The 12791-nt window shown below is 39.9% G+C and overlaps 1 protein-coding gene across 3 annotated transcripts in view; it reads left to right on the top strand.

The window, feature by feature from the left end:
• The first annotated feature begins 2341 nt into the window (after positions 1-2341).
• The window catches only part of pde9ac (phosphodiesterase 9ac), a 13974-nt gene continuing 3524 nt past the window's right edge, over positions 2342-12791 (top strand). For all 3 annotated transcript variants that reach the window (XM_050066377.1, XM_050066378.1, XM_050066376.1), the window contains exons 1-18: positions 2342-2495; positions 2955-3088; positions 4848-4918; positions 5759-5836; positions 6793-6836; positions 7004-7058; positions 7320-7390; positions 7537-7624; positions 8853-8934; positions 9025-9099; positions 9195-9281; positions 9486-9590; positions 9712-9794; positions 10073-10229; positions 10902-11015; positions 11265-11369; positions 11532-11660; positions 11746-11841. In XM_050066377.1, the coding sequence (XP_049922334.1) occupies positions 3020-3088; positions 4848-4918; positions 5759-5836; positions 6793-6836; positions 7004-7058; positions 7320-7390; positions 7537-7624; positions 8853-8934; positions 9025-9099; positions 9195-9281; positions 9486-9590; positions 9712-9794; positions 10073-10229; positions 10902-11015; positions 11265-11369; positions 11532-11660; positions 11746-11841 (1509 nt within the window). In that variant the 5' untranslated portion in view covers positions 2342-2495; positions 2955-3019. The remainder of the gene's footprint in view (positions 2496-2954; positions 3089-4847; positions 4919-5758; positions 5837-6792; positions 6837-7003; positions 7059-7319; positions 7391-7536; positions 7625-8852; positions 8935-9024; positions 9100-9194; positions 9282-9485; positions 9591-9711; positions 9795-10072; positions 10230-10901; positions 11016-11264; positions 11370-11531; positions 11661-11745; positions 11842-12791) is intronic.

Genomic DNA, 12791 nt, shown 5'->3' with positions numbered 1-12791 from the left:
AGATTTCTAAATAAACATTCACCTCATCGCTAGATAGACCTACTCCTGAAAAACTCGTGTCTGCGCAAGGCTTTTTGTCCCTACGAGGCCACCGTCATTTACCCGACGGGAGGAGTGAGCGAGTGAGCCCTGCAATCTAGAATTTGACCACTGATGTCACTGTTTTCAATGGTTTTCAACCCATTTTACACAGTGGCCCTTTAATTTTACATGCAAGGGAGCGATCACACCGAGATGAAATGCTAGAAACGTGACGCCAGTAAAACCCTTGTTTTCCTATGATACAACGCGTCTGACCGGCATTCAAGCGTCTTTTTAGATAGGTGTTTTTCCGGCAACTTTTTAGACGCGCATTTTTGTTCATGCTTCTTTTTAGATGCACGTAGACGCTGAAAAGTTAAAATACTTAGAGTTAGTTATTTACTTACAAACTTTTTGAGCGCCAGAAGCCAGTAGCTAGCGCGCATTGAATAAGCGCTTCCAGAGTTTCATGCATCTTTGAAGCGTCCGCGTCTCTAGCATCTCATTTCTGTGTGATCACCCCCATAGTCTTAATAAAATGCAAATTGGTGACTTATTTTAAAAATCATCCCCATACAGTTGTCATAAAGAGAGATATTAGCTATAGAGACCAGAACCGTTCTTTGTACCAGGCTGTACACATGTTGATTTTTGCTGTAAAGTTGGTCATTTTGGTCTACGGGGATTGACTCGCCTCTGGAGCCAGCCTCAAGTGACCATTTGAGGAACTGCAGTTTCTGCCACTTGGTGCCGACTTCATTTTTCAGCTTTTGAATTTGCCGCTCGCACTGCATTTAACAGCCATAGATGCCAATTACTGTTTAGATTTACATTAAAACAAATGAAAATTATAATAAAAGTATATAAAATGCAAAATTTGAATACTACACCTGTGGTTCCTGATTTCTGTGACCTTGAGACACCTCACAAAAAACAGTGTCTAGGTTTCATGTTTCAGATGTCTTTGAGTTGCTGCAGTTCCACCGAAGAGACATTTCCCCTTTTAATGTCTCTTTTAGTCCCAAAGTGGTCAAATTGTCCAATTTTTCATAACAAAAAAAAGCAAAGATCAGAGAAGCATCTAAAGAGATAATACACATTTGTATGGTTTATTCCTCTTTTCTTTCACATTAGTCACATTATGACCCCTCAGATTTGTCTTGGTCTAGGTCTAGCTCTGTCTTGACCAGCTGCAACAGGGAAAAGCTACTTATATATTAAAGCATCTGCATTAAATTTTATTGTTATTTATAATCATACATCAGTTACATGGGTCATTTTACTGCATAAAACATATTTTATTTTAACACTGTTAGTAGGTACATTTAGCTCATAATACTTTTTTACTTTTACTGAAGTGGGATTTTGAATTCAGGACTTTTACTTGTGAGTATTTTGAATGATGGGTGATGATGACATGAACATGAACTAATACTTCCTCCACAGCATCTGTTGAGGGACCCCTCTGCTGTTGCTCTTCCTGAGGTTTCTCCCTTTTTTCCTTGAGGGAGTTTTTGTGATTTATTTTCTGATTAAGGGTCTAAAGATGGACAGTGTACAGATTGTAAAGACCCTCAAGATAAATCAAGGGCTATAAAATGGGCTATAAAAATAAAATCACCATGACATGAAATTATATGCATCAATTAGAGATTGTTCCTAAAAATAAAATGCACTTCAAAATCATCTTAAGTGTCTGCTGAACTTGTCTGACAAAACCATCTGTAGGCTGCTCCTCAATGATGGAGTGGATGAGTGGTCTGGGGAGGCATCACACACACACGTGCATAGAAAACAAACCACAAACACAAATACAGTCGTTCAGCATGTACTATGCACATGCAGTTCAGCACTCATGCGGCTCAGTGGCTGACAGAAAGAACAAAGCCTCACTTGAAATTAGGCCCCCCTTGGTCAGAAGTGGAGTCCCCCTGATAACATCACATTTTCCATGTATCGTTGAGAGCTTTAATCAGTAGTCAGCGTACACTGTGTGCCTTTTAGGTCAATAATAATTGTTCTTTTTAACAGAGCACAGCCATAATGTAATTTTCTAACCAGGTTTCAATCAGATAGCTGTGCAGTAAACACTTTATTTTCAGATTAAGTCATATTGCTTGTATGTTTCTGCTGCCCCCCTCTGAGATAGAGTGAATCAGACTACGATAAGAAGTGTGCAACCAGTGCAGGTGAAAGCCCTCCACCACTTAAGACATTAGGGTTGTCTTTTTGTTCTCTCCATAGTAACTGTCCCCTGGCAACAGGTAAGAGTGCCTGTTATAGTCATAGTACTCCATACCCCTCTGGCTCCCTCACACATACCCTTCCTCACCTTCTCCGTCACTCACATCCTCTGTCTCCTCCTCTGTGGCTCTCCTTTTGCGTGTGTTTGTGTCCGTATGTGAGTCAGCTGCATCCTTGGCACCTGGGACATTACCTCCCGTCTCCACAGGGGAAGCTGCATCGCTGACACTGTGAGTGCTGATCCTTTTCGATAGTTAATTTGACTGTGATATTTAAATATAAATTTATATAAAACTGTATTACCTGTGTAATTATGTCTTTTGTTTGATTGAAAGAAAAAAAATTGATTGCATTGTTAAAACTGGCTGTGTTATGTAAAATAATACATGTAAATGGTTGGTTTATTTCTAAGGTTTTATACATTTTCCATGGTAATGTTTTGTATTTGTATTCCTTCTTTATTTTTCTTTCTTTAAAAGTGAAGACTGGCAACGGCAAAGAAATTAAGAATTATGCTGTATCAAATTTGTTGACAAAAAACTGAGCATTCTCACCTGTTGCTGATCCTTTCCTATCCTAAGTCATGCATTAGTGTATACACTCGGCTGTATCTGCATGAATGTATGCAGTTGTGTGTGTGTGTGAAAAAAAGAACGTGTTTCTCCTCTTGTTTGTTTCTGGCTCATCAGGTTTGCTTATCGGGGCTTCGAGCCAAAGTCTCTGCGGGTGTGTAAGAGAGGAGAGGGAGGTCAACATGGGCTCCAGCTCCTCCTCCTATGCCCCCAAAACCATTTACCTGGATGTGGATGGGAAAGTGCAAAAGGTGGGACCAGTTCTGGGGAAATTCTGTATTTCTGGAATCTTTTTATTGTTTACATTGTTAAATTCCTTTAAGTTTCCCCTGTTTAATAGAAATGTAACAAGTTTCAGTATGCAATACATTTTGGAAATGTATTTTATGCTGTTTTAAAGGGACTGGTTTTACTATAAAGTTAAGCTTTTTACTTTTGTCTTTTCTTTTAATAGAATTTTTTTTATTGTTTATTTTAATTTGCATTTATTTTTTTTATTATTTTATTTTTTATTTTATTTTATTTATTGGTTTTTTTTTTTGGTTTTTTTGCCAGCAAATAGTGTCATATACCATGAATAGGATTGGGAAAAAATGTAAACGCATGCAGATTATGACTCACAAAAATGGTAACTGTACACCATAAGTATGGAAACGTAGAAAATACTGCATAAGGCATTCAACTAGTCGACAAAATTAATTAATCAATTAGTTAAAGATACTGGAATTAATATTGTATGGATTATTTTGGCAAAACAATCCAAAATATGTTTAAATGCACACAGTTGGGACTCATTTATTAAATTTAACTTTCTATTTATTTATCAATTTTATTCTATTTTTCATTTTTATTTTATTTTATTTTATTTTATTTTTGTATTTCATTTTATTAAATTTCATTTTATTTTATTTCAGGGCATTACGGATTTAATAATGGGTTCACTTATAAAACAATCTTAAACAACTTTAATTATGGCAATTAAATCATTCATTTTATAATTCGCCTCCTTGACCCACATAGCAGATATTCCCAGTGGACTAACCTCACCTAAGGAGGAAATTATATGGTGATTCAGAGCAGCTAGCCTCATCCTGTTACTGACAGAACCAAACACTTGTTGTTACCAGCTTACACACACGTGTTAATTTCTGCTGGTTTACAGCTCTGTTATACACAACAATTGAGCTATTAATCAGTGGTGATGCATAAAAGAAGAAAATGTGGAATGCAAAATAAAGTGCAACACTGACTCCTTATTTAGTCATAACAAGCAGAGCAACATTTCAGGGATCATTTAAACAGTCATAACAAATGGTTTGAGGCCAAACATGCCGAGATACAGATAAATAAAACACTTGCTGATCTGCTGATGTTGAGTGCTTCAAGTAGAGAGCTGGCGATGACACATGTCTGTTCAAGAGCTCCAAGCCCACGGCCTGAGGCTGAATGTTTGTCTGCTACACCTGTTCCCTTCAAGATGTAAGACGACAGTGTTTGTACAAGGTTGATGCTCCCACTTTTTGCCATATACACAGTTTATGTAATCTCTATTCATGTACAGTACCAAGTCTTGTCAACTGGGCTGACTGCGTGACAGGCGTGGATAATGTTGCTATCTTCAAGATCTCCATGCACACACTCACACTCCAGCTGTCCTTCCCTTCCCCTTGCTGGTCCCTCAGCTGACTTGACCGTATTCAACCATAAAACGAGCCGACCTTACTTTGAGTTCCCATGTGACTCGGCTGACTAAAAAACGCATGAAATTTGATAACCTTCCCTCCCTGTGTGAACACTGAGGCCTTATATCAAAACCACAGCAGCTGTTTGCGTGCAGGTGTGCCTTTGGGAAGACACAGATTGCACTGTGTTGGGTTTGTGGGCCACAGAAGAGGGTTTCTCATAAAACATGACGTGATAATAAATTACAGCTCTGCTATGTTCATCTGATGTAAAAGCCTTCTGCCGTCAGATGCGTATGAATTAATAGAAAATGTGTTTACCTCATAGGTGGTGTTCAGTCGGCACTGCAGCCCATGTGACATCAAGGAGCTCCTGTGTTCCTCGTCTAACATTCCCAGGTTTGTTTCCTCACTTTGTTTATTCCTGTGTATATTACATCACTCCGTAATCTGTCTCTTTATTTGAAAACCTTCACATGAAGCTGCTTAAAAATATCACACAAGATAATCAGTAAAGCAGCCACTAACATACAATAAAAACCCTGTATGTCATAGTCAGAAAGACATACTGCAACGGCCGTGCACGTCAAAGCACACTAATAAATCATAAAAGCAAGATGGAGTCATCGTCTGCCTTGAGCTCTGTTTTGCTTTTATTGAGGAAAATAAACTTTTTATGCACCGTTCTTCCAGCTGGAACTCTTCCCTCTTGCTCTTTCAATCAGCAATCCAAAATATTCACTGACTCTACATTATAATATGGGTGATAACAAGGGTGTGGATTTCATTTTCAACTTTGCGGGAGACTTTATGATACGAGCGTTTGGGGGTCCTTCAAATTTTAAGCATCAAACATGTAACTTCCAGCACATTGGTGAATTTTTATCCCCCAATTTGTGCCTTTTCTGCATCAATATGTATTTGTCCTCTGCTACAGGAGAGGACGACACATGCATATGCTTAAAATATCTCCCCTGAAATCTACACCTATGGGAGATAATATACTCTAGGCACAATGCGCATATGCATTTTTGTGTATATCACAAAAAAACAAAATGATTGAATGTAGATCATTTCTGTTTAACTCTACTATGATATTTAACACTGTCTCACTCCTCAAGGGGAAAAAAGACAGAAACTAATTTCAAAAGACGTCATCGTTTGAGAAATAGTGTAAAACAATATCAAACTGTGTGTGTTTCTACTTTTCTCCCTTCTCCTCTGATCCTCTCCCTGCAGGAACACTGCTATTATGATGGTGGACCCAGAGGGAGCCATGGTCTCCATAGATCCCACCATGCCCACCAACTCACCAAAGTAATATATTCAATTTGAAGAGAGACTTACATACAGTGGAACCTGCTTATAGTGATTACTTTTACAGTGATCAACCGCTTATATGGATTGAAAAGTTTGGGACAGAATCTTTCCTATAAAAATGCTGTAAAAATGATTTACTCATAGCAATCAAGACGTCTGCTCACAGTGTTCATTTTGGATTTTTTTTTTTGTAAGTGACAACATATGGAAAAACAGTTTAGAACAAGGGTAAATCTGTACAATTTTTTGTATTTTACTGCCATGATACTTTGCCTTGAGGTACCCTTTCTGCTTTCGGCTGGCTGCCTGAGGCTGCTGCTGCTTGCATACTGAAATCATGATGTGAGAAAGAAAGTCATTTCCTCTCAGTGAAAAATGTAGTCTCCTTGAAGCTTATGACAAACTGCCAAAAATCAGCCAGCAAGATACAGCAGCAAAACTCAAGCTACCTTGTTTAATGTTAATCTCCTCAAAGTCAGAGAAATAATCATGGCTGTTAATGATGGAGACAGAAAGCAAATGCACACGGGGAAAGCATCTGTGGTTGAAGCTGCCCTTGTCAGGTGGATTAATAATGCCTGGTCAGTAATGTCCCATAGGGCGGGCCCTTGATAGCAAAGCTGACCCAGAGAGTAAGATAATTATAAGGGGGTTCTACTGTATCTATACTTATGTCATCTTTTTTCTAAACCTCTACCTCGTTTTAGAGCCTAGACTTTTTTTTTTTTTTTTTTTACAATCTAAACCTTTGGAAACAGTAGCTGACAAAACGATCTCACCACCCGGTCCATTTAGTAGCATTCATAGAGCTTTTGACCACATCTACACCACAGTTATTAAATTGACTTTGTGGTGGTTCTATTAACTGTAAAACAAAACAAAAAGAAATGTAGAAATTGCTAAGCCAATGCCAAGAATTCAGAATACTAACCGCTTCTCTGATTTCCTCACAGCTGTCTGTACAAAGTCGTCCCTCTGTCTTCTGGTCAGCTTGGAGGTTAGCTGCCACCATTATTTTCCTTTCACTCTAACCACCTCACATTCACACACATTCATGCACCAACCTCACATCCACAGTTTAAATACTACTGTGCTTGAAAATAGCAGTCTTGACAATGTGAGTGCTGTTTACGATAATTTACCAGGAGTGTATTATGTCTGCAGAGAAGGAGGACATGTTTCAGAACGTGTTGTCCCAGGTGGCTGATCAGTTCAGCAGGTAACGCCTCAGTTGTTTATGTTATGTTATGGCTGAAGCCTGCCCTTCCCCACCCTCACACATACCTCACACACATACCTGACACCAGGGACTTTAAGTGATAACGCAAGCTTCAACCCATAGAGGCAAGTTTAAATCAGTTCTTTCACCTTTGTTGTTTATTTTTTAGGTCCCCTTCCAGGTTTATTTTGTCGTTATGACCAACGAACCATGTGATATATGTGTCAGTCTCTTATTGTTTTCTATTATCCCCTCTCACAGAGCCTTTCGCATCAACGAATTGAAGACTGAGGTCACCAACAGGCTAGCAATGCTGGAGAAGAGAGTGGAACGTAAGTGGTACATTTTATAGTAAACCTTTAGTTTAAATAAAAGGGTCCCAAGAAAAATCCCTTTCTAATGCAATACAGAGTTAAACATGAATACAGCTAAACTGCGATGAAGCCAAACTGTGATATTTCTTGTCATTTTGTTCCAGTGGAGGGCTTGAAGGTGGTGGAGATTGAGAAGTGTAAAAATGATCTGAAGAAGCTACGAGATGAGATGACTTCAAGGGGTGGCAGCAGGTGAAATGAATAAAAAGTTAGCACCCTGACACACCATGCCAACAGTTGGTCGCGGGTCAATGTTATCGCACACTGTAAGCAGTAGTCGGCCCTTTGTCAGCTTTTTCTTAACTGCTTCAGCATGTTGAATCAGCATCAGAGAAGGCGGAGTCTGTCCGTGAATGAAATCATTCTAATTTGCAGTTCAGTTCAGTGCATGAGAAAAGAAATGTAACTGAAACTGATACTTGTTTTATTAGGTAAGATTATCCTTTTTTAGCCATTGAGCTCATTGGCAGAAATGGTTCGTACTTGTTGGGGTTATTGTTCGCTAGCGTATGGTGAATGTCAGTCGTTCTATCAGCATCGTGTTGTGTTGTTAATGTGCTAACTGGCTAACTAGCATCTTGAGCCTGTCCTGTCGATCTCCTGGTTTCCCAGTTTCAATAACAAATACACACTACTGCCGCCTGCTGGTATGGAGAGTCTGCGGTTGGTGCAATTTTTTTGCTGAGATACAGGCAAGGTAGCACGGTCTCACTCCGATGTTGTCCATATCCTGCGCTGGGGCAGTGACTTGGGGCATCAGAAACCAACGAAATAGGCATCCCTTAACATCGGCGGGTGGGATTTGTGGTGGGTGGGTCCAACAAGCACCGACTTTCACCTGAGAGAGCAGTGTTCACGTCCCGTAAGATTCTAAAGCCAAACCCTGTTCTCTTTTCCTAAACCTAACCACTTCTTTTTGTTGCCTAAACTTAACTGTGTTTTTGTTGCCTAAACCTAAACACATGCTTTTGTTGCCTAAGCCCAACCAGCTATGTTTGTCATTGAAGGTAAAAAAAAACAAAAACGTCAATTTGCAGTGTTGTTGTATCGATGTAGTGCGTTTATTTTGAAATAGACTGTATGTAAACGTTAAATTTCCTGTGAAAGTGGAAGTGTATCTTGAAAGAGCAGAATTTGACACTGTGTCCCAGAACATCAACAACCAATGCATCCAGAGTACCTTGCATGTCGTATGTGGACGTGGAAAGTCCATGGCCAAAACATCATTATGTGATGAAGTCGGAGTGAGAATGTGTTGGGCAAGGTGATGCGACGAAACATTCGGCCTTCGTCAACACTAGTTCTTTAATGTTGGTTCGGTGTCTGGGCCTTTAGACATTTAGACATCTTACTTACAGATGTCAACAGAGACCAAATCACGTCTTTTTTCCTTTTATTTCATTTTTTAAATCTAATTCAGAGTGAACTGTCCATGCAAATACAACTTCTCAGACGATGGGAAGAAAGTCACTCCTAGACGAGATGTCCCCAATTACCCGAAGGTACGTCCAATGGGACTATTATTTTCATTACTGTTGGACAAAGCTAGCTCTATAGACATTCTGATGGTCTTGTTTATTTGGCATATACAGTACACACTGTCTCAGGAGACCATTGAGGCGCTCAAGAAGCCAACGTTTGATGTCTGGCACTGGGAACATAACGAGGTTTGTTGACATTGCTGCTCTATAACTCAATCAGTCAGTTCCATTCTATGTTATCCAAGTGACTAAATGTCCTTTCTCTCCCTTTGTGGCTGCAGATGCTAAGTTGTTTGGAGTATATGTACCATGACTTGGGACTGGTGAAGGAATTCAACATGAACCCGATCACACTCAAACGCTGGCTGGTAAAGTCAGAGCTGTAAAGGACAACTGAGCACATGAATATTCTGCATAATACCATGCACATGGTGCAGATTTCAAACAAGCTTTTGCTGGAAAAGCAGAGGGGTCACTATGAGTAGTGTCAGTTTTCTGACACAGACAACAAAACCATTTTCAAATGGTACAGGGCTGGAGATACTGAATGAATAATCTCTCTTGTCTTCTAGTTGGCAATTCAGGAGAACTACCGTAACAACCCTTTCCACAACTTTCGCCACTGCTTCTGCGTTAGTCAGATGATGTATGGCATGATTCACCTCTGCAACCTACAGGTATGCTCACAAGTTCTTACAAGTCCTATTTTGTTTGACCATCCAGTGACTACGCAGGCTGGACATTTTGCCAATTTTTGGATAGTTTGTAATAACACCTTTCATTTGCACTGTTGTCCAGGAGAAGCTGACTCTCACAGACATGGGGATTCTAATGACAGCTGCAGTGTGTCATGACCTGGACCACCCTGGCTACAACAACACGTAAGACCCACTATTCTGTCCGTAGGTGTGTTGACAGATGTAGCACTGCAGATGCCCATTGACCCCAGTATGTTTTGACATCCTCTGCACAACACTGTTGTCAATGAACTGTGAAACTAGTTCAGCATGGAGAGAGTTCAGGTATGAAAACACACCGATTCACATTATTGTGTTGTTTTTGGTCGGAGTTTTGGGAAGGCCAGGACCTCTCTTATCAGGGAAGCTTCATGGGAATATAATATCAATCCATCCATTCACCCGTGCCATCCATGTACCAGGTACCAAATCAATGCCCGCACAGAGCTGGCAGTGCGCTACAACGACATATCTCCACTAGAGAACCATCACTGTGCCGTGGCCTTCCAGATCCTTTCTCTTCCTGAGTGCAATATCTTTGCAAATGTGGATCCTGAGGCCTTCAAACAGATCCGACAGGTGAGATGTAAAACTCTCACTAGTCTATACATGCCAAGCATGCTGAGTTTTATCTTAATCCTACACAGTCTTGTAACATATGTAAATATTCATCATAAAGGTTCAGTGTGTAGGATTTAGGGGGATGTATTGGCAGAAATAGAATCTAATAAAATATGCATGTTTTCTTTAGTGTACAATTACCTGAAAATAAGAAGAGTGGTGTTTTCATTACCTTAGAATGAGCTATTTACATCTACAAAGGGAGTGGGTCTGCGTCTACGTGTTTCTATAGTAGCCACCTGCAAACAAGCACTGGCTCTAGATAGGGCTATTTGTGTTTTCACAATGGCCATCATAGTAAGTAGCCCCGCCATAATGAGAGCATTGAAAACACTGATTTTTTAAACTGCTTTATTTAGTGCTCTTGGCTTTTTAAATCACCAGGTCCGTTTGTTTTGGAGAGGAGGAGACCTCTGCGGATAATTTGGCTCCAATAAAAACCTCCTGAACAATCAACACTGAGGGAATTCTAACCGGTAGAAGTTTCAGCTGGTTGCAATCTGCATTCCTCGCCCCCAGATGCCACAAAATCCCCCTAAATCTAACACACTGTTCTTTAAAGACTATTTTGATTTTAAATGTAAGCAAATGTCTTGCAAACAGACTTTGGTTTTGCTTTTATACTTCCAGGCAATCATCACCCTCATCCTGGCCACCGACATGGCCAGACATGGGGAGATACTAGACTCCTTCAAGCAAAAAGTGGATAACTTTGACTTCACCAATGAGGAGCATGTGACATGTGTATGTATACATTATGCCTCACGAGATCACGTTGCATCTCCACCCGACAGCAGCTGTTTATTGCTCTGCACATGCCTATATCTGTTGAGTGCGCTGTAATCAGGAAAGGCCAAATGGATTGTATTAGTGTAATAGGGAGAGTAGTCACAGACATAAAGGAGATGATGATGTATGCATATGATGATACAAAGGATTCTACGTCCTGTGTTTCATGTGTGATTATGTTTTTACATGTGCATGTGTTTTCAGCTGAAGATGGTTTTGATCAAGTGCTGTGACATTTCCAACGAAGTGAGGCCCACTGAGGTGGCTGAGCCATGGGTGGACTGCCTATTGGAGGAGTATTTCATGCAGGTGACCTCAACCAAAGCTTTCACATAACCCTTGGAAATCCATTTTCTAAATCAATCATGTCAACTCAAGATGAAAGAAAAAGCACATTGTAAAAAAAATAGCTACCCATGATCATCGACGTTTTGTACCAAATGACAATATTTCCACTTTTGTGCTTCCCAGAGTGACAGGGAGAAGTCAGAGGGTCTCCCCGTGGCTCCCTTCATGGACAGAGATAAAGTCACCAAACCCACTGCTCAGATTGGATTCATCAAGTTTGTCCTCATCCCGATGTTTGAGACTGTCATGAAGGTAGGGCGATATGTTTGTAAGATGTGTTCTTTTACAAATACAGACACTGATTTACAATGAATGTTCTTACTGTGGTGCCCAACAGCTTTTCCCTCAGATTGAGGAGATCATGGTTCAACCTTTGAGAGACTCTCGAGACCACTATGAGGAGCTGAAACAGATTGACGATGCCATGACAGAGGTAGAACCTATTTTATTTTATCTATCTATCTATCTATCTATCTATCTATCTATCTATCTATCTATCTATCTATCAATGGTTCCGATGATATCTTATGAAAATGCACATACAACAGTTTGTATATCATATCTAACAAATTAGCTCCCCACAAATAGCGCCATTGTTTTGCACTCAATGTAAAGCTCCGTACTTAACATATCATTTCATAGGCTAGGTTTAGGGAAAGAACCATGGTGACAAAGTACCTTAAAATAACTCAAAGTTGACTTGGTTTCACACCAACACCAGTTTCCTGGGATAAAGTCCTGTATTTGTTTGTTGCTTACACGAACTTCCTTTTTTTTTTCTCCCATGAGCACATTGGCCAAATAATCACAGCTTTCCTGATTACGTGGTTATAAATTAATCGTTGCCTAACTTTTCGTACGTACATGTGCAAACTGCATGAGAACAGCCTGATCTATCCAGCTAGCTAGCTAGCTAGATAACTAGCTTGCTAAGCACATAAGGTTAGGTTTAGAAAAAGACACATGGTTGGGTGTCATCATGTATTGAACATAAAGTTATGTACCTAATGTAATGTTCATAAGTTAGGTTTTGGGACAGAAACTTGGTAACAATGTGCCTTAACCCTATGGGCCCGAACGACGCATAGTGCGTCCAGATTCACACCCGTTCTTCTCTGTGGATTTTCTCCGTGACGAGAAGCCACACATATCACGTGAAACAGCGGAACTGTAGCTTTCCAACAAGGCCAAGCACTTGTCAGTAGTCCAATGTTTTCACAGCGAAAAAAATTGATAAAGTTACAATAAAATGATGTATAACAGATGTATAACACATCACTGTGCTGTCATCCCATCACGCTATAAATACAGATTGATTGTCTACAAAATAAAAACCTGACGAGTTTCTTTACAATCCATTATACAGATCTTGTTATCAGTCAC

The sequence above is a fragment of the Epinephelus moara genome, chromosome 2, assembly GCF_006386435.1.
Source record: "Epinephelus moara isolate mb chromosome 2, YSFRI_EMoa_1.0, whole genome shotgun sequence".
Taxonomy (NCBI): domain Eukaryota; kingdom Metazoa; phylum Chordata; class Actinopteri; order Perciformes; family Serranidae; genus Epinephelus; species Epinephelus moara.
The sequence above is the reverse complement of the archived record's forward strand: the minus strand, read 5'-3'. Positions and strand labels throughout refer to the sequence as shown.